Source organism: Psittacula echo (genome assembly GCF_963264785.1).
Source record: "Psittacula echo genome assembly, chromosome: 2".
Classification (NCBI taxonomy): Eukaryota; Metazoa; Chordata; class Aves; order Psittaciformes; family Psittacidae; genus Psittacula; species Psittacula echo.
In genome coordinates this window covers 56207637-56228905 of record NC_137737.1, presented here as the reverse complement: position 1 = coordinate 56228905, position 21269 = coordinate 56207637, and the positions used below count along the sequence as shown (strand labels likewise).

The 21269-nt window shown below is 42.2% G+C and overlaps 1 protein-coding gene across 2 annotated transcripts in view; it reads left to right on the top strand.

The window, feature by feature from the left end:
- Positions 1 to 21269, top strand: part of CRHR2 (corticotropin releasing hormone receptor 2) — a gene marked incomplete at both ends in the record, with an annotated part of 152087 nt that overhangs the window by 90087 nt on the left and 40731 nt on the right. For both annotated transcript variants that reach the window (XM_080610096.1, XM_080610097.1), the window contains 2 exons: positions 2034 to 2140; positions 20564 to 20681. In XM_080610096.1, the coding sequence (XP_080466222.1) occupies positions 2034 to 2140; positions 20564 to 20681 (225 nt within the window). The remainder of the gene's footprint in view (positions 1 to 2033; positions 2141 to 20563; positions 20682 to 21269) is intronic.

Sequence of the window (21269 nt, the reverse complement as noted above, 5' to 3'; positions counted from 1 at the left end):
TTAGTTTAAGCAACAGAAAAAACGAAAGTTGTGTCTGTTTTTCCTTCAGCATCAGTGTGTCAAAGGGGAACTTAATTATACTATTTTCCCATTCATTTTCTTGTGAACCATACCTTCTTAAAATTTGAGTGAAGTTGAAATAGTGGTTAGGAGCCAAAGGAGGGAGCTGAAGGGTCAGATTCAAAGAGCAGGCTCTTTAGCCTGGGAGAAACATTGTCATCCTCCAGAAGATTTCTATCACTATGTGAGCAATTCTGGATGACACTCTTACTCGTATGGTTTAGCTTTAGTAGTCTTGTGAGAAGCAGGGAATTCGACTCAGTGTTCCTTATGTAGGTTCCTTCCAACTTGAGACATTCTATGATTCTATGACCTGAATGGGAGAATAAATAAGTAAAGCAGGTTGCCAGGGCACTAGCTGAACATTACAACGTTGTGTTTCATGTAGGCACATCAGGTCAAGCATGTTTACTTCCCCTTTAGATGTGTCTGTGACTTAAGGTTTAACAGAACTGAGTGGAGAATTCAGATCTTGTGGGTTTGGTTGTTGTTTTGTTTGGGGTTTTTTGGTTGTTTTTTTTTCCTTCAGAAAATAGGCCTGTGCAGGGGAAGTTTATTTTAGGGAGGTTTATAATAGACTTAAAAATACCTTGCGTAGTTGAGTTCTGTCCAGAAACAGCACATTACCACATGTGCTGAAGATATAGGCAGGTTTCATCACAAAAATTATTCCAAGAGTGCTTGCTTGCTCTTTGGCAAAGTGCTGGAAGATGCTATCTTCACAGAACAATGGAACAAATTAACTACAGCTGCTGGTGGTAGTTTCATCCAAATATTCATTCACTGACAAATTCCATTGACTGGAATAAAATGTTAAGGGAAATTATTAGGAAAAAAAAAAAAAACAAAAACACAATTTTATGTGGTTAGTTTTCAAAGGTCTCATTCTTCTGAAAGAGGACAACAGCCTAAAGTGGGGAAAGATCTGCTTAACCTGAAAAGAAACAAATGTTAAAACTAATTAAAAAGGAAAAAAAAAAAAAATCCTTTTTTCAGGGGGATTTGTTCTTCAAGTAGCAAACCACTGTCAATTTTTGACCAGCTTCAGTACTTGTCTGAATAGTGTTTTTCTACTTCTTCCTATCCATCAGGCAAAGAGAGGAGATGCTTCTCTTTTCTCTGAAGCCAGCAGCAGCCCACCAATAAAGAATGTTCCAGTTACTTCAAGGTCAAATTTTGGTCACATCACTAAATTCACTGATTTAGGTGGGAGCATTTTTGTACTTAATCTTTTGTTTACAGGATCAAGAACCTACCAATGATTTCCAGAGCATCCTAGGAAATAGATACTAATACATTAAGTTTCACCACCTACTTGGGTCGCTGCTAAAGCCAACAGGATCTCTGGTTTGTCAGGCTCTCTCAAAACTGAAAGGACACCACAAGATTATTCCAGCTCTTTCAGTCTGCATTGATTCTGCCCTCAGTTTGAAAGATAAGAATCATAGCTTGCAAGGAATGTACTTCAGAGTATGGAAAGCACTTATTATTTATTCTTACTGACAACTGTTTAATTTTTTTATGAAAACCAAGCCATTTGAGTAGGAGAGTAGCATAACTTGGCTCATTAAAACCATGCACTTTCCTATACAAAATAATGTATTATAACTTTTGAAAGTGAGAAAATGTGTATTTGGTGTCTTTGTCACCTTAAAATTACAAAGTTTTAAAATAATGTAATAATAAAAATAAGAAATCCTGAGGAAATCGGAGAAAAAAAAGGGGGGGACAGCACCCTTTTTTGCTGAGATTTGTAAGAAAATGTGAACAAATCCCAAACTGAAATGAAACCAAGCCTACACTGCTGTGCCTGGGCAGCATGTTTAGCTTACACATAGGCATCAGCCCTGGGGCTATTATATCATTTTAAAGTCAAGAAAAGTAATTACTGTTTCATAAACTGGTTAACTGTTCCTTAATGTCAGTGCTTAGAGAATCATGCTGATTTAATCATGTTATCTCTTTACCTCCAGAGGAAGTATGCACTCCATTACAAGATTGCTCTCATCATAAACTACCTGGGGCACTGTATATCAGTAGGGGCCCTTATAGTTGCCTTTATGCTTTTCTTGTGCTTGAGGTGAGTAATCTCTTTGCATGCTTCTAACTTGGTTGGGTGTGTGACACTTACTGGGTTACTCAAGCCCTTTAATAACACTGTCCAGGTCATATATGGTCTTGAAAAATGATCGTGGCTTTCATACTCATGAGCATATACATGGATTCATTGACTGATGCATTGGATAAGCTGTAATGGTGGCTTCTGTGCATAGGACATGCCTATTTGTATTCAGGAAGAGAACTGTGCATGATTTATTGATGCAGCAAAGAATTCAGTGAGCACACAGTGATTCATTAAGGGCAACTGGGATTTGTGTGTGTCAAGTTGCAAGTTTTGGGGGCAAGTTTCATTTTTTTATAAGTCAGTGTGTGATAGCATAAGTCATTTTGCATTCCCTGAGAGATGATGCCCAGATCTAGACCAAAGGAAATGCAGTTAAATCTTTCCATTTAGCTTTGGGTTAATTTCAATTTTTCTCCCATGAAAGAACAGAAGTTTTCTTAAATAACAAGAGAAACATGTTTGGAGGAGCTTTATCCCCAGCAGTGCTCATGAAATGATGGATGCAAATCAGTGAAACTGCACAAGATGTACTTTCCTTCTCTGGTTCAGTGGTACAGAAGGGAGTTTGTCAGGTCGAATGGATATGTCAGTGAAAGAAAATCTGTGGAGAAGAGTTAGGGCTACATGGAGAAGAGAAAGGATGGGAGGGAAGGAAACTTAATGGAAAGTAATAGGTAGATATGCGTCAGTCATCATATATATTGTATGTACACAGCCCGAGTCATGAAAATGTATTTTAATAGGAGTGGCCTTGTTGGATATTTCTGTGTTATTTGTTGGATTACCTGATTGATATTTCTGTGCTATTTGTGCTGTCTTGTCTAGGAGCTTTCAACCTGAGCTTAGAACCAACTGCACTGAGTGCTATGCAGGGATAATCCTTGGGAAAAAATCTTGTATGTAGTAGCTTATATAGTAGCAGAGAAGAAACGGGTGGATTACCCACCACCACCTCCACCGCCAGATTACAACATGATGATTGATGGTGGCCTAAATGAGAGAATCAAAGCTTTCCTAGAGTGAAACATCCCTACAAAGTCTATTGCTAAGTCTCCCTCATGAGCCTTCTGAACAAGAGGGTCTTTCTTATTAGAAACAGGAATCTTTTTTCACCCCAGCATCCATAAACAGAATAATCTATGCTGATAGGAATGAAAAAAAGTTTAAAATATTCAGTGGGAACATTTATGGTGCATTGCTTTAACCTTCCATTTCAGCCTTTTTACTGTATGTATAATGCTAATTCCCATAGTGGCTGAAGACCTGAATTAATTTACATTGAATAAAAAAATGCAAATTATTAATTGTAACTCTATTCCCTGCTATGTGGCTGAATCTTTTATAAATGTTTGAATAAATAACACAAAAGCAATTAGATATTATGATATAAATGTATCCACCTTCTAACACAGACGTAGCCTAGTTATCTCTTAAATTGTTCTGATATTTCAACTTTGACTTGAAGATTTAAATTTTGTAGTTAGCTTCAGGATTTAAAATGGCTGCAGCAAATAACTACTTCCCTATGCATGCTGTGAATCAAGATAATCCATCTTTTCAAATTCCCACTCTATCATGCAAAAAACATCTAGTGTCCAGCCAGCTTTAACCAGCATGAGCTACCTCAGTGTCTGTAGTGTTACATCTGTTTTCAAAAGTTCTAAAGATGTTCCGGTTAAGGCAGTCCAGATTCATGTTGCATTGCAGATTTCTACTCCATAAATTCTAGGTTATGCACATCTTTGTCACACTTACTTCTTCTAAGTGTCCCAAGAACAAATCAGTTTTGATAATTGAGTCCTATTATTTGGGATTTTTTTAACTGTTTTAGTTTGGATGGAAGAAGGCATCTACTATTTGGGTGAATTGAGAATCTGGAATTTCCTGGCTAAAAAAAATCAATAGAAGAGCCTGAAGGCTAGACCTGATAGTCCCACGTCTTGGCCCAAAGTTGGAATCTGCTAGTTTCTGTGATTCAGCTCTATCAGAATCTAGGATTCAATGATCCAGTTCCTTATCCTTGCTCCACTCCATCCATCTACCTCATTCCATGAGTGCTTGCTGAAGGTGAAGATGGAGGAGACCCCTGGGAAGGCTCAATTTCTCTGTATTTTTATGGTTCTCCCTCATCACCTGCTTGATTTTCCTTTGCTCTGTTAGCGCAGATGGACTCTCAAAGGCAGTCCGGTCCGAAGGAAGAAACTTGAGCATGCCTGTTGTACTGGAACATAACTGCTAGAAAGGCTGTGGGGTCTGTCATACTGGAGTTTTTAAGAGCAGGTTAAATACCTGGTTGGCATGGCAAAGAGTGTTGCTTTGGTGATCAGCTAGTGAGATGAGTGTTCTACTTTTACATGTAAGCTTCATCATTGCTGTTGTTGCCCCAGTCCAGGCAGCTGCTGTATTAGTGGGAAGCTTAGACGTCAGCTGTGCTGAAGTGGGAAGGGGAAAGTACTGTATCTAGTCCCTGTTCTTTCAAATCTATCCTGTATTATCTTGTCCCCAGTTCTTGTCTTACTCAGTTCCTTATACAGACCTCTGTCCTGCATTCACAACCCACTGTCCACACCACTAGAAATGTTCTTACTGTCTTAAACTCTAAGGAACCATAGAACAAAAGATAATTGAGGGTCAGAAATCTCAGATATAGCAACAAGTAATGAAATCATCTGCCATCTGTACTTGTGTTGCCAGGAGACCCCATCACAACTGGGAAGTGAGAAGAGCTCAGCCAGGGACTTTCTTTTATTGTGAAGACTTATTCCACACCTGTTTCTTCAGTTCTGTCACATATGAACCAATCCTTCTTTCTTGGCTGTGCAATGAAAAATAAGCCAGTAAACATTTTATTTAGCACCTGAATAATAAAAAGTGAAGCCAGACTTACGGGAGAGGGCTTGATTTTTGTTGGCACGCTGACTGAACGGCAGTGAGTCATTGAGATAGCTCCTGAAGATCTAAGTCAAGGATAGTTCCCCAAGATTAAAATGTAGGTGGTCTTAAAAGTAAGAGAGCCATACTGTCTTTACAATGCAAAACAAAACAAGCATACAGAAAGAAATATGTTGAGAAGGAAAAATGAGAATTTGTGTATAAACTAAATGTGCTGTAGAGCTGCGCTGATCTCCAACGCAGGATCTGGAGAGACTTGCTCAGGGCACTTCACATGGCATTGTTAAATGTATCTGCACTACTGTGAATCTCAATCTATATGTTCTCATTAGTAAAGGTTTGAGCCATCCCACAGGTGCACAGAGGTAGTTCCCGCTGGCAAGGCTCTCATTGTCCCACATAATCACATTCTCGCACTAGTAATCCAGAGGAGGAATCCTCCTATCAGTAATACCAATCAAGCTGAAGGAGGGGAAAAAAAGAAGACCAACCAGCCAAGAAAAAAGATTGAAAAGCTTCTTTTGTTCTTTTGAGTCATATTTTTCCATTAGTGTTGCTGATAATGCAGAAATCCAAATTGCTTTGTCCTGTTTTCCTTTGTTAGTGTGCTATTGTACCAGCCTCTGAGGTGGAATAAGAGTCCTTTGTAAAACTCCTGACTTGTGATTAAACAATTTGCGGGCAATAGACAGCAGTGACCTGACTGGATTTAATCAGAAGATGTTTTATTGGGGCAGTAGTGACTGAAGAAGTAATACAGGGAGACAGGTATTTGTTCTGAGAAATATTTAAGTCCCTGCTGAGTTTTGAATCCAATAAGGGATGATGCTGAAAGGAAGATAGGCTGAAGATTAAAAATAATTTGTCCTTCTGCACAGGTTGCTGGATAAGGGCAGCTCATAAAAATACAAACCTGCAAACACTGCATAGCATCTTTTGTCACTTGTGTGGTGGTAACAAAAGCAAATTCAGGTTTCAAGGGAAATTTTGTTTTCCTGTTAACACCTAAATTTACCTCTTTCTTCCCCACCCTATAGGTCTGAGGCAGTGTTCCCTTTCTTTATTGTGATTACAGCCAGATTTCCTAAATATCACACATTTTTTCTCCCAAAAGACTGAAACAGTTTTTTCATGAGACAATGCAGGCACTTTAAAGTTTATCCCCTACCTCTCTCCCAGCCTCCCAACCATCTCCAAGTGTTTAGGAGAGGAAGATCTACCTTCCTTTTTCCTCCCCTGTTCCAAACTCCTTTGAACTGCCTCTTGATCTTCAGGCTGGCATGCAGTTGGTGAGACTGCTGCTACAGGGCCTCTGTTAGTAAGAATGGAAGAGTTTGATTAAATGATTTTAAGAATCCTTTCAGAAGAAATGTAAAGTGTCCATACAGAGCAGGTTTCATAGAGCAAAGTGATCTGATGCCTGTCAGCACCTAGATACTGAGGATGTATCAACTGGGTAGGTGATTTGCAAAATTAGTACCGGTTTGCACTTAAAGGTCATGTGGTATCTGGTGTGATTAGAGCAGAGCAGAGTCCAGATCTAAAGCACAGTCCCCCCATATGTGACTTTCTGTAGTGGAGCAAGAGGAAAAAGAGTAAGTCCCATGCCACGGTATCAACTAAATTTGTCAGTTCATGTCAGTGTTCCCCTTTTTCACTTCATCTTCTGGCTTTCCACCTAGTCTATTCCATCTACCACTTAGAATAGCAGAGCATTAAGTAATGATTCAGACACATGGCATTTTTTAAACTTCATCATAAATACCAGTAATTGCAGTGCATATTTTTTGTGGATGCAATGGCTGCAGGCTTAGACATAGCACTCTGTCCCACCCTGAGTGGGACAGCATAGTAAAGTTCTCAAGGCAAGGCAGGAATGGAAACAGTGGAGCTCTGTAAAGAAGCACATACGCAAGGAGATGGTTATCTTTGAATACAAAACATCTGAAGTGCCTGAAAGCGTGTGAAGTGTCTTACCTCACCAACTCTGATAAAGGGCAGAAACACATTTTCTATTGATAAACCTTAGGCCAGTGTCTTTGCTTCCCACTGACTTTACCCTCTCATCTCATATCTCAGTGCAAAACTCGCAGAGAAGAACAGAGCCCACATGAAGTCCTGAAATGACATCAGTAATAAGTGTGCCCAGAGAGCTATATTCCTAAAATGTGGGAGGTCTCATAAGCTTCGTCTGAAATAGTGCTATTGTAGCCTAGCAATATGAAGGCTGAAAAGGAGTATTAGTGCTACCTATAAATACATCACTGTTGGATAAATATTAGAAACTGAAGAGCTACTTTCAGTCAAGGACAATGTCAGTGCAGGAGGAAATGGGTATAAGTAAGTGCTCTACGGATATACTTGTGAGTGGATATTAGTGGATTATTTCCAACCCACAAAGCAAAGGCATCCAGGAGCAATGTAACGGAGGAAAAATTTAACCTGGAGTTAATCTAGAGTTTCAGGAATTTATGAAGGGCTTTGACTCAATTATTTTCTTGACCTGAGTTTTGGAGTATTAGGAGGCCATTTCCTGCTTGAAATATATTCCTATATAAATTTCTTTTATTGCCAAGATTTTAGCCATGAGGCAGTGTTTTTGGAGATGGATGCTCTCTTGTTTAAATTTGGGTAATAGAACTGTCCTGTGCAAGATTAGATCTATGTTGACTGGCTAGCTAAAACTTGTCTATGCTATTTCCTCCAATTGATGATGATGGAATGTTTTTGGGGACAGTGGAGCAGGCCTTGCAATTTTTCCAATATATCAGAGGAAGGAAGAAAGCAAAGTTTGGTCTTCACAGTTTAGATATGAATCTTGCATAGGAGTGCAATTTACTTGAAAATAGAACTGGTCACGAATAATCTCTGGGAAGGAGAATCAGAGAAGATGTTTTCAAGCCTAGATGTTTAGAGTTGCCTGTGACAAATGCACTGATCCTATATAGTGTTTCCTGAATTCCCGGTCAAATATTCAAAAATAATGAAACATTTCACACCATGTTTTTGTGGAAATGAGGCCAAGAAGAGTGTGAGCAGCAACATCAGTGCCCCAGACTTTCCTCCTTGGTTTATCTACACAGTATCTGTAAATGTAGATAATTTAATAAACATTGTTAATTGTATGATTGTATTAAGAGTCAAAAAAAAAAAAAAAGAACAGCCAACCATAACCTCTGAAATCCCTAGCTGGTAATTTAAATTAATTTTCTTTCAGATATAAAAAATTCCCTATAATTTCTCAAGGGGATTATGAATAAGGACATGCTGTGCGCCCTTACATTTCCCAAACCGTAGCTGTAACCCAGATCAACCAAGATCAGCTCTCAGTCTCTGGCTTCTGAAGTTCTAACTCTAATTTGTACAATCCAGCTGCAGTGGCCACTTCATAGAAAACATTCAGCCTTCCACAGCCCAGACTGATAACTACCTTTGTCAACAGGGCAATGTTTTAGATAAACGCCAGAGGGCTGTAGCCATGTACCATGCCCCTGCTACTCTGAAGTTAGTTGGTTATGCGGTACTAAAAGCTGAGCTGCAAGGTAGCTTCTGCTAAAAAGATACTCCGCAGCCCTGTGTTCTGACTGGTTCAGAAATAACTGTCAGCTGACCTCTATTTAGTAAAGCAAATTAGAGCCGATTCCTAAATCTTTTTCAACCAGCTAAACCACTATCTCATTCTGTACTAAATAATCTGCATCTGACTTTGCCATCCCTGTGAAAAGAACAGAGGAATTTTCTCCGATGAAAGAGCTGATTGCACCGTCAAGGTTGGAGCCGTGTTCTCAGACTGGAGTATCTAGTGACCACTTTTCATTTAGCCCATATTTAACCCGTAGTTCTCAGGGGCAATATTTATCTTTGTATTGACTACGAACAAAACACAGGATGGATCAGTGCCTTATAGTTATTCACACTGTTCATGGGTGGTTTGCAGAGTGCTGTTTTTGACCCCTATTCACTGTGCTACGCAGCCAGGCAGTGCTGGGCACAGAGAGTGAGCACATTCAGTCTGGTCCTGCCCTGGGGCTGTCCTGCTGGTGGTCTTGTTCTGTGCTATGCTGGCTGCATCCTTCCAGCCCTAGAAACATCAGTGCTTTAAGCCTTTGTGTCTAAAGCAGGCAGAATGCCCTGTGTCCTGGATTAAAGATTGGCTTGAAGGCAGCAGAAGGAAGCTTTTGAAAAGGCACATATGGTTCCACAATGGTTTTATTTTTAGGTCTATGCACATCCTAACTCTAATGGAAGCTGCTGCTTCTCTTCACCTGAGTATTTCACCTGTCCTTGTAATAAAGCTGTTATTCTTTTCCAGGCTTTCATTCTTTCCCTGCAACTGCCCCTTCCGTTTCCTATGAAAATATTTATATTCCCTCAGGCAACTGCCACCAATGGGCTCATTTCCTCTGCCAACCTCTCCAGCTGTTTTTCCCATCTGTAAGCATTAGGAATACCAAAATATATGCACTGGTTGAACATGAGCATGGAGGTGAAACCATGAGGACCTCAGGGGAGGCCTCCATGTAGATGGAAGCAAATAGGCCACAACAGGCACAAAGCCTGGGAAACAACTTGTTGTTAGGTATTCTTCCCATTCTGTGCCATTTATGGCTTGTACATGGACTTTGCCTGCCCCAGAAAAGACATTTTTAAGTATTGTCCATGATTCTTCTTCCTGCTTTTTCAACAGTCACGGAATGGGAAGGACTCCAACAAAGTGTGCTCAGATTTCTCCTGCCAGCTGTTTTCAGACAGACTTTGGGACAGCATTCTTAATTGAACATAATTATTAATGGAATACTACATGAATTAATAGAAGGTGTCTAAACTTTTTTATTAAAGTTATGTTTTGCAGTTATTTCCATGCAAATGATTCAACTAATTCAGCTAGCTTTCAACCATGCTGGCACATTATTGGGATTGCTGATGTTAATTGTTTGTGTCATCCTTTGAATCAGAAAATGAGAGCTCTGCATATCCCAGAGGAAAAATTGGAAAAGTACCACTGTATGGATAGAGCAAGGAAAAATAAAATAACAGAAAGGCTACTTTGAGTTTTACCAATGCTATTTTAGAAACCCTTTTATAAATGTCCATTTCTGAATCAGTGAGGCCACCTGTACAGAAATAATTGATAAGATTTTCTGGCTTTTCAAATCTCAGCATTTCCCAAGTCAAAAGAATGGATTTTCTAATTCTCTGCTTTCTGCATCCAACCATACAATTAAGGTCACTTGATGGAAATAATTAGCAGAGTGTCCTTTCTCTACCGGCAGTCAGAAGCTCTTTCTACCCTCTTCTAACACAGGCTGCAGTCACCTGCTGCAGGGTTCTGTTGGTTGGTTTTTTTTCCATTTGCTGCTGCTGTTCCTAATGCGGAAGCTCAGTTATGACACCCCGCACACAAAGCAGTTCAGGATGTCAGTGGTGTGATTTTGAGTCAGAGAATGACATTTGGGCTTAAAACATGGTCTGTTCTCAAATCAAATAAAGAGGTCATTATGTGTAATTTCCCACCATACACCTGGCTTTTGATTTAATAATTAGGAAGGCCGAAGAGAAGTATGTTTGCTTTCACCTTAATTACTTGTGTCTAACCTGCTGCAGAGACCTGAAGCTAGTGCTTTTGTGGGGCACTCTGTGTGTGCTGTGAGTGCTCCCAGATCATCTTATCTGGTTTTGTCCAGCACAGAGACATACTCTGGGACTCTCAACTCACTGGAACACACACATTTTCCTGTACTATTGTCCCCAAATTCCTGTATATATAAAACAAGGTACTTCATAACATAGTCTCTGAAAATATCCTGTCGTTTGCTACACTCTTCTTTCCGAAGCCTCACATCATTAGCCTTGAAGCAAGTCACTGTACTAATACTTGTGTCTTTGCTGCCGCATGGATCTCCATCCCCTGCCTCCACTGGGATGGCAGGCTGAAGGACTTTGCTAGCACATCATCACTCAAACACTGGCATGCTGCCTCCAGGCTTCTCTCTGGTGAGCCTTGTTTTATCTCTTTCCCCTTGAAATCTAGTTTAAAGCTCTTTCAATTAGCTTTGTGCTTATTGTTCACAGTGAACTGCTGTGCAAAGACCCCTTTTGAGACCCTGTCTGTTACTGAAAGTCCTGGAGACATATAAAGTGACCCATGATCAAAACCCACAAAATTCTGCTGGTGGCACCAGGCTGGGAGCCAGGTATTGATCTTCTGGTTATTCCTGTTTCTTCCCTCATCATTCCATGCAACTGAAAGGATCTGGGAGAACACTGCTTGTGCTCCTGATCCCTTACCTGGTTTTAGGGACATGAGGACATCTCTGCCCAAACCAGGCAGAGTGGCACTGCAGCAGATCTCTTGTGCAACAGCCTCTCCGTGGAAATTTGCCTTGTTAGAAGCAGTCGTCTGGAGATCACTCAGTAGCAGGCAAAGCATGGGTTCTTAAATCATAAAGAGCCAATAAGCCCTTTCACTTATAGAACCAAGATGCTCCCAGTGGAAGTATCTTTTCTACCTCCAAGTCAGAAATTGAAAGTCCTTTTCTCACCTTTTCAAGGAAACAATTTTCCTTCTGCCCATTCCTTCACTCAGTGTAACATGCACATCTTGCATGTGCCTGTCTGACACTACTTGCTGTATCTCAGGGGGCTGTTTCAGGCCCCAGACCTGCAGTCAGGCATATCCAGAAGTGAAATTGCTGAATGAACTGTGCTACTTAAGGATACTCCTCCCAGTTTGCTCCCACAGCCCATGGGACTAGCAGTTTCCTGCTTTCCAGTTCTTGGCTCTTTCTGTCCCTCCTCCCTGCAATTCCCAAGGGACAGGAGGGAATGTAGTTGTTGGAAAATGCATCCTCATCCAGCCCTTGGGACGGGACAGGCAAGGAGAGAAGAGGAACCAACACTGACAAATGTATTTTGCCCTGAGTAACAGCTTATGAGTTCTTCATTCCATCATCTTAGTCGAATATACCATGGCCTGACCTCCATCAACATAAACCACAAAAGGAGTTCAGTGACTCCTGTGAGAACTTGGGCCCACCATTGGAGTGATTTAATGTGATTTTATGTGCTCTCTGCATCAGGAATATTTTAGATCCCCTGACTGACGGAAGAAAAGAGTAAAGGCAAGAAACAACTGAAAGTCTACATCCCTTGTTGCCAATACTGTTTTCCAGACTGTCTTTTACTGACCACGACTGGGAACTGAGTCACAGCCTACATGGCTCATTGGTCTGACAGAATGTGGAAGTTCTTATATCTTTATGTTGTGGTCTCAATCTTTAAGTCTGTTCTGGCTGAACTGCTACAACCTCTTTTATTATTCCTTCCATCCTTGGACCCATACACCAGGGAAGAGTTAGTAGAAGAGTCCAGCCAGGCCCTTGACCAACACTTTAGTCTGAAAAAGATCAGGGCTAGAGGCAAATATAGGAAAAGGCTTCTCAAAGGAAGCCCAGAGCTGCATTCCATGGTGTCTTGTGATGTGCAAGCCTTCAGGCTCTCTGGGATGGTGACTTGTGTTGCTGCTCTTGGAAGCTGGGCTACTCTTGCACCATTTAATCCACATGAAGGGGTGTAAAACAAGTAGAAGTGTTACCTTACATGAAGAAGAATATGAAACATTCAGTCATCTGATCTTTTAGTCTGGGGGACTTCATATGGCACTGTAACTCACAATGTCTTCCTAGGGATGCTGCAATTGTGTCTGAAGTAGCATTTCAGCACCCAGTCCCCTCATCTCCCATTTTTGCCTTCTCTCACATGGCTCTTTGCCCTCTTGAGAAGATCACAGAATCACAGAATCACAGAACATTAGGAATTGGAAGGTACCTCAAAAGATCATCTAGTCCAATCCCCCTGCCGGAGCAGGAACACCTAGATGAGGTTACATAGGAAAGCGTCCAGGCGGGTTTTGAATGTCTCCAGAGAAGGAGACTCCACAACCTCCCTGGGCAGCCTGTTCCAGTGTTCTGTCACCCTCACTGAGAAGAAGTTTCTTCTCAAATTTAAGTGGAACCTCTTGTGTTCCAGTTTGAGCCCACTACCCCTTGTCTTACCATTGGTTGTCACCGAGAAGAGCCTGGCTCCATCCTCGTGACACTCACCCTTTATATATTTATATACACTAATAAGGTCACCCCTCAGTCTCCTCTTTTCCAAACTAAAGAGACCCGGCTCCCTCAGCCTTTCCTCATAAGGGAGATGCTCCACTCCCTTAATCGTCTTTGTCACCCTGCGCTGGACTCTCTCCAGCAGGTCCCTGTCCTTCTTGAACTGAGGGGCTCAGAACTGGACACAATATTCCAGATGCGGTCTCACCAGGGCAGAGTAGAGGGGAAGGAGGACCTCTCTCGACCTACTGACCACCTCCCTTCTAATACACCCCAGGATGCCATTGGCCTTCTTGGCCACGAGGGCACAGTGCTGGTTCATGGTCATCCTGCTGTCCACCAGGACCCCCAGGTCCCTTTCCCCTTCACTTCTCTCTAATAGGTTATTCCTCAACCTGTACTGGAACCTGGGGTTGTTCCTACCCAGATGCAGGACTCTACACTTCCCCTTGTTATATTTCATCCCATTTTTCACAGCCCAACTCTCCAGCCTGTCCAGGTCTCGCTGGATGGCAGCACAGCCTTCTGGCGTGTCAGCCACTCCTCCCAGCTTAGTGTCATCAGCAAACTTGCTGATAGTACACTCAATTCCCTCATCCAGGTCATTGATGAATATATTAAATAATACTGGCCCCAGCACTGACCCTTGAGGCACTCCACTAGATACCGCCCTCCAACTAGACCATTGACCACAACTCTCTGGCTTCTGTCCTTCAGCCAGTTCGCAGTCCACCTCACCACCCGACCATCCAGTCCACACTTCCTCAGTTTAGCTGTGGGGATGCTGTGGGAGACTGTGTCAAACGCTTTACAGAAGTCAAGATAGACCACATCCACTGCTCTGCCATAATCCAACCACCTTGTTATGTCTTCATAAAAGGCTATGAGGTTGGTCAAGCACGACTTCCCCTTGGTGAAGCCGTGTTAACTGCCCCTAATGACCCTCTTATCCTTGATATGCCTTGAGATGGCACCAAGGATAAGGTCTTCCATCACTTTCCCAGGGATGGAGGTGAGGCTGACTGGTCTATAGTTACCCGGGTCCTCCTTCTTGCCCTTTTTGAAGATTGGAGTGACATTTGCTTTCCTCCAGTCCTCAAGATAGCTCCCTGCTGACTGCTCTCTCATTTTCCTGATATTGTCACTGCCACACTGTCCAAATTATGCTATCCTCTCCCTACCAAAGTAAGAGTAACACATTTCTTAGCTTCTGAGTTGTGAGGGAATGCACTCATGCCAGTCACTGTGACTGTAGGAAAGCTCAACTCACTAACTTACAATACAGCTCAATGTGTTTCAAATTCTACCTCCTGCCAGTTTCATCACAGTGATGTGAATTCCTTTTCAGTGCTGCCTATAAGGGCAGTTATTGCTGTTTCTAGAACATAGAATTGCTTATTTTTTCACTCCATAGAGTGAAGGCAATAATTCATCAAGGAGAAAGGAACTGTGGAGTTCACTGTTGTGGAAGACTATTAAGAGTTTTCAAAAAGGGACAGGTCATTTTCACAAATAACAGGAGTACTGAAATTTAAATTAAGGCTGATCAATTTAAGCTAGCTTCCATCTACCTGGAGATGAGTGAGTATGACAAGGTTAGCTTTGTCCTTTCACCAAACACTATCTGTGCTGCAGGTCTCCTGTTACTCACTAGCTTTGTCACCCAGTTTGGGACATGTCTTTCATTCACTGTCAACCTCAGACTCCAGGCTGGCTACACAGATAGACTTGATGCAGGGGGTAAGTTCCTGAGCCCAGCAGAGCAGTCTCATGTGAATAGTGCCTGAAATGAAGGGACCCCTCTAGATGCTTTGCCCTCTCTAAATTACAGTAATAACAGTCACCAGCAATGCCTATAGATAAGAACAGCTTTCTCAGGTGACTGGCAAGAGATCTTTCCCTTGTTACATCAATTGACTTAGCCGCAGTCCTCCACTGCTGTGCCCTGCAGCCTCCACACTATATTAATCCTGCTGTTTCTCCCTCGCCACTATGAACCTGACACAGTTATTTCTCAAGCTTTTCCTGCCTTTGGCTATGAATTGCATTACTGCCACAGTGATTTCTGTGCTAGTAGTACTTAGGAGACAGAAACAAACAGAAATCATGTGCTTTGAGCTCTCTACAAACAAAACCAAGCTCAGAGTCTCCAGTTTGGACTCTTACTAAAAGAAAAGGAAAGGGAAAACAAAGTAAAAAAACAACCCACCAACCTCTCCCCCCCCAGAAAAAGTTAAAACCACTCTGTGCCTGGTGTCACATCACTGCCTGAGCCAGTGAGAAGCTCTACAGCATTTTCAGATGTGTTTCTCAGCCTGACTATACTCGTGCTTCCATTGAAACCCTAACTGCTATTAACACCAGCAAAGTAGCAGCCCAAGCATCACAAAAACAAATCCTGCCTCTCACCTGTTTGTGCTGCTTTGCCAGGGCAGCAGTTTGATGGGGAGTGTGTCTAGGAAGAGCCTGCAGCCAGGAAAGCAAATGCTTGCTCTACAACTCTGTTAGCCCCAAAGACGTGAAGCTTTTTAGCAAGTGAAAGCATCTACTTACCCTCCATGCCACACACAGAGTGTCTCAGAAAGAGAATGAGGCCATAGTAGAAGGTTGCTGGTAGTCAAAGTATGGCTTTTGCTAAAGGTAGTGGAACATGGGAGCCATCTGTCCCTGTTTCATGCTCAAAGCATCATTTGACAAGGCTTCAGGCTTCATTTTAGTAAATTCCAGCTGCTGATCACATTTATGCTTTAGTTAATTTTACACCAGAAATACATCTTCCAGCAGCAAGGAGAATTTTGATCATAATTATCCATGTAGCCTGGGAGTTCCCAACACAGACCAGACCCTCTTGCTCTGTGTGCTGAACAGACATCACTAAAAGTTTGCCTCTATCCCAAGCTTCTTGAAATCCAAATAAAAGCCAGTGGCTAAATGCAGATTGATGGGCAAAGAAGATAAAATAATATGAATGAAGTAGTAGTATGGAGGGCAAAGATCATGTAGCCAGTAGATGCTGAATTTGTCTTTATATTCCAAGCACAGGATGACTAGGATCTTACTGGAAGGAAAAGCTCTTTTTATGAACTGAAGCAAAACCATGTTTGTTTGATCCTGTTTGCCTCTGTAGCCAGTTCAATGTTCTGCTGTAAATCTTGTGGGAGCCAGGTTTCCTCAAGTCAGATTTAGTGATGTTCCAACATACGGGATGATTAAACTATGTCTAAATGGAGGCATGCAACAAGGATTTTTTTCCCCACTCATTTATCTTCTCACTGTCAAGAAATACATTCAGGTATCAAATGTGCCGGATCTGTTTTGTTGTTAGAGCTCTCAGAAGCAATTAATTTCATGTCAGTAACTAGACTTTGACCTGAATTTCCTCCATTTCTAGTCCCCTGCCTCCCTGTCCCAGTAGAAGCAGTGTTTAAACTCCTTTCTTCATCTGCTAATCCTTAACCTTAAAGGAGTGAGTGAAACATGTAGATGAAGAGCAGCCACAGGACATTTATGGGCTGGAGATCAGCAGAGAACAGACCTTAATAGCATGCTGAGCTATATAAGCATGCTTAATAGAAGGCTGAGGTTCTTAATGATTTCTTTGCCTCGGTCTTCACTGGCAAAGGCTCTGACTGCACCACCCAGATCTTCGAAGGCGGATGCAGGGACTGTGAGGATGAAGACCCTAGGCCCACTGTAGGACAGGATCTGGTTCAAGACCATCTTAAAAACCTGAACATGCACAAGTCCATGGGACCTGATGAAATCCATCCGCGGGTCCTGAAGGGGCTGGAGAATGAAGTTGCTAAGCCACTGGCCATCATATTTGAAAAATCATGGCAGTCAGGTGAAGTTCCCGACGACTGGAAAAAGGGAAATATAACCCCCATTTTCAAGAAGGGGAAAATGGATGACCCAGGGAATTACAGACCAGTCAGTCTCACCTCTGTGCCTGGCAAAATCTTGGAGCAGATTCTCCTGGAAGGCATGCTAAGGCACATGAAAAACAAGGAGGTGGTTGGGGACAGCCAGCATGGCTTCACTAAGGGGAAATCCTGCCTGAACAATTTGGTGGCCTTCTATGATGGGGCTACGGAACTGATGGACAGGGGCAGAGCAGTTGACATCATCTACCTGGACTTGTGCAAAGCGTTCAACACTGTCCCACATGACATCCTTGTCTCTAAATTGGAGAGACATCAATTTGATGGGTGGACCACTGGGTGGATAAAGAACTGGCTGGATGGCCACACGCAAGGAGTTGTGGTCAATGGCTCAATGTCCGGCTGGAGACCGGTAACGAGTGGTGTCCCTCAGGGATCGGTGTTGGGACTGGTCTTGTTCAACATCTTTGTCGGTGACATGGACAGTGGGATTGAGTGCGCCCTCAGCAAGTTTGCCGATGACACCAAGTTGTGTGGTTCGGCTGATACGCCAGAGGGAAGAGATGCCATCCAGAGGGACCTCTACACGCTTGTGAGGTGGGCTGATGCCAACCTTATGAAGTTTAACCATGCCAAGTGCAAGGTCCTACATCTGGGTCAGAGCAATCCCAGGCACGGCTACAGGTTGGGCAGGGAAGAGATTCAGAGCAGCCCTGCAGAGAAGGACTTGGGGGTGCTGGTCGATGAGAAAATGAACATGATCTGGCTTCAATGTGTGCTCACAGCCCAGAAAGCCAACCGTATCCTGGGCTGCATCAAGAGGAGCGTGACCAGCAGGTCGAAGGAGGTGATCCTGCCCCTCTACTCTGCTCTCGTGAGACCTCACTTGGAGTATTGTGTGCAGTTCTGGTGTCCTCAACATAAAAAGGGCATGGAACTGTTGGAACAAGTCCAGAGGAGGGCCACGAGGATGATCAGGGGACTGGAGCACCTCCCATATGAAGACAGGCTGAGAAAGTTGGGGCTGTTCAGCCTGGAGAAGAGAAGGCTGCGTGGAGACCTCATAGCAGCCTTCCAGTATCTGAAGGGGGCCTACAAGGATGCTGGGGATGGACTATTCATTAGGAACTGTAGTGACAGGACAAGGGGTAATGGATTAAAACTTAAGCAGGGGAAGTTTAGATTGGATATAAAGAAGAAGTTCTTGACTGAGAGGGTGGTGAGGCACTGGAATGGGTTGCCCAGGGAGGTTGTGAATGCTCCATCCTTGGCAGTGTTCAAGGCCAGGTTGGATGAGGCCTTGGGTGCCATGGTTTAGTGTGGGGTGTCCCTGCCCGTGGCAGGGGGGTTGAAACTAGATGATCTTAAGGTCCTTTCCAACCGTAACTATTCTATGATTCTATGTTTCAAAGTCTGTCTAGAGCCAGCTGGGTTCCTGGAGTTCAGCAGGAAAGGCTGTAGGTGTTGGTTGCCTTGTTTCTGTGGCAGACTAATCCTGAGCCTTTGCCTTTTGTTACCAGTGAAATTTTGAAAGTGATACATGTCTTTGACACATTCTCTGGTTGCAAAGGTCACACCGAGAGCAACACTTTTGGTCTTTGTGGCTTAAATGAAAGGGAATGGATCTGAGCAGCTGAAGATTGTTTTCCAAATTGATTCCAGTCGTGAGTCACTGTGGTTCTGAAAAACCAAATGCCAGTTTCATACCTTGAACTGGGATTGTTAAACTCAGAGGCTATTTTAACATTGACTTAGTAGGGTTATACCTCTGGGCATCTTTCTGTAAGTTGCAGTATCTCATATGTGGGGGTTTCTACTTGTCTGTTGGGGTTTTTTTTCTGAGTTGCTGTGAAGTGTTAGAGATCTGTGAGGCTGAAGGGCATAACAGAATTGCTTCTGGCTCTAAGATTGACTAATCAAGTCCTAGGAAAAGGACAATAAGTGTTTCATCATAGCAAAATAGTGTTTATTGTTAAGAAAGCCAGTTTGATTGGCATGCAAAACACCTGAGGCAACAACAAAGTCGGTTGCTGGATTGTACCTTCTCTTTTTGCTGCCACTGGCACAAGCTACAGTCAGTTACAGCTGAGCAGGTTTGAGAACACCATTTTCTATGTTTGCCTCATGTTATTTGACAGCTTAATTTGCAAGGAGAGAGACTGATATAGAAAATGAAGAATGCTAACTCAATGATCCCAGAAAACGCACTGGCTGTGTGAACCCCTGTGGAAGTGATTTTAGTAACTGGAATGTTTTAGCTGAGAAAAGATCATTTAGTTGAAGACTCTGTAACTGCAAAACTGCAGCTTGGCATTTGCCTTCTTTTATCATTTCACAATGAATGCAAAGACAAATGATTTTCTTTTAAATGACTGGATCTGCAATGAGTAACTCTCTGTCTGGCTTCACTGAGACTTCAGTTGCTAGCATCAGCACCATGCACTGGCTGCCTCCTGGAGCTTTTTTCAGCAGCAAGTGCTATATAAGATATCCTGTCTTTTGTTTTAAAGCAGCGTGTCCCAACTTACTGTAGCTCATATTTTACATTGTGTTCTTATTTTACATTGTGCTCTTATTTTACATTGCGTTCTTATTTTACATTGCATCTGAATGGAGGCTGGGAAAGGACCAAAAATGGACATGGATATTTTCTGGTGAAGGATTTAAGAAGGATTTAAGAAAGCTTGGTACAGCCAATTAAGCCCTGAACTGAAAACCAGGCAGACCATGCTTTCCTATTGCATTAATGGGTCTGAAAACTTTGAAGTTCAAACAGGTGAGCCTGTTCGACTGACCAAATGTAAATTCGGTTTTGGCACTCCAGTGCAGATATTTATCACCAAATCTCCTTTGTGAACAATGCAACAGACTCTACTCCAGTCTGGTTGTTTAAGGTCTTATCAGTTCTAGTTGTTCTAGGGATGAAGCAGAGAGGAGAAAAAATTATAACCAAGGATGAGATGACCATCTGAATATTTGAGTCTTTCCAGTAGATCCTGTTTCACTTGATTGAATTGAGTATTTTCAATGAGAGCTCCTCATGTTATCAAGAAAAACTGTTGTACATGGCTCTTTTGCAAACCTTATGCTGTGATTTCTAAGTAAGGTATAGAGCAAGGAGAAGCAACACAGATTTGGGCATTCTTCTGTTGCCGCTTTATATTTATGTCATTTATTTGTGTTGTGAGTATGCTGCAGAATCCAAGTTTTGGCTTTGGCACGGGCTGTGCAATTTATCCTGAGAGCCTGAGAATGGGACCAGACCCAGATATGCTTGCTGGTAAAGATGTAACTGCAGACAGCCTCAAACACTGTTACTGACAACCCATTGAACCCATGAACCTCCTGTCTCATAGCATAAGGGAAGTTGTGGAGGGGGATAAACCATGAGGAATTTTGCAAATGAACAGAATTAGCTTGTTCATTTTATATAGTCATTAATGTGTATGTGTATATATTGACTACATATGTTGATTGAAATGTATTTCTCTGTTTAGGAGTATCAGATGCCTGCGGAATATTATCCACTGGAACTTGATCACCACGTTCATCCTGAGGAATGTGATGTGGTTTCTGCTTCAAATGATAGATCACAACATACATGAAAGCAATGAAGTAAGTGCTTGGAGGTAGCATGTCTGGCATGTAGTTTGGGAACTGGCAGGGATGCTGAATTTGTTAAACTGATAGAAATATTACAAAGGACACATCAATATGCTCAGACTGGCTTTCATGTAATTTAAAAAAAATAGAAAAAGGGAAGAAAATTAGGCTTAGATTTGCTAAATTTTTATTTATCTCCTCATTTCATCTCTCATACATTAATATATATGTGTATATATATATATGTAATATATATATCTCATTACATTAATATCAAAGGTTGTTTGGTTTGGGTTTTTTTTAATAAAAATCCCGCCCCAAAGCAGGAACTCTTATTTTCATTGACCACAGATACTTTCCAAATCTATGTACTGTAAGACACGATATTGTTCAAGACACTAAATTTGGTGTTTCTTGAACATTCTTGTCAGATCTTCTTGCAGTGATGTACACCTGTGTAGGGAAAGCATTAATGCCAGAGGGCAACATCTCCATGAGCGGAAATAATTGATCCGGCTCTGAGTCAGCTACTTTGATGACAGTGGGCACCCTACTGCCCAGAGTCAGTGGAACTGCCAAGAAAATAAGAAATAGAGCCTG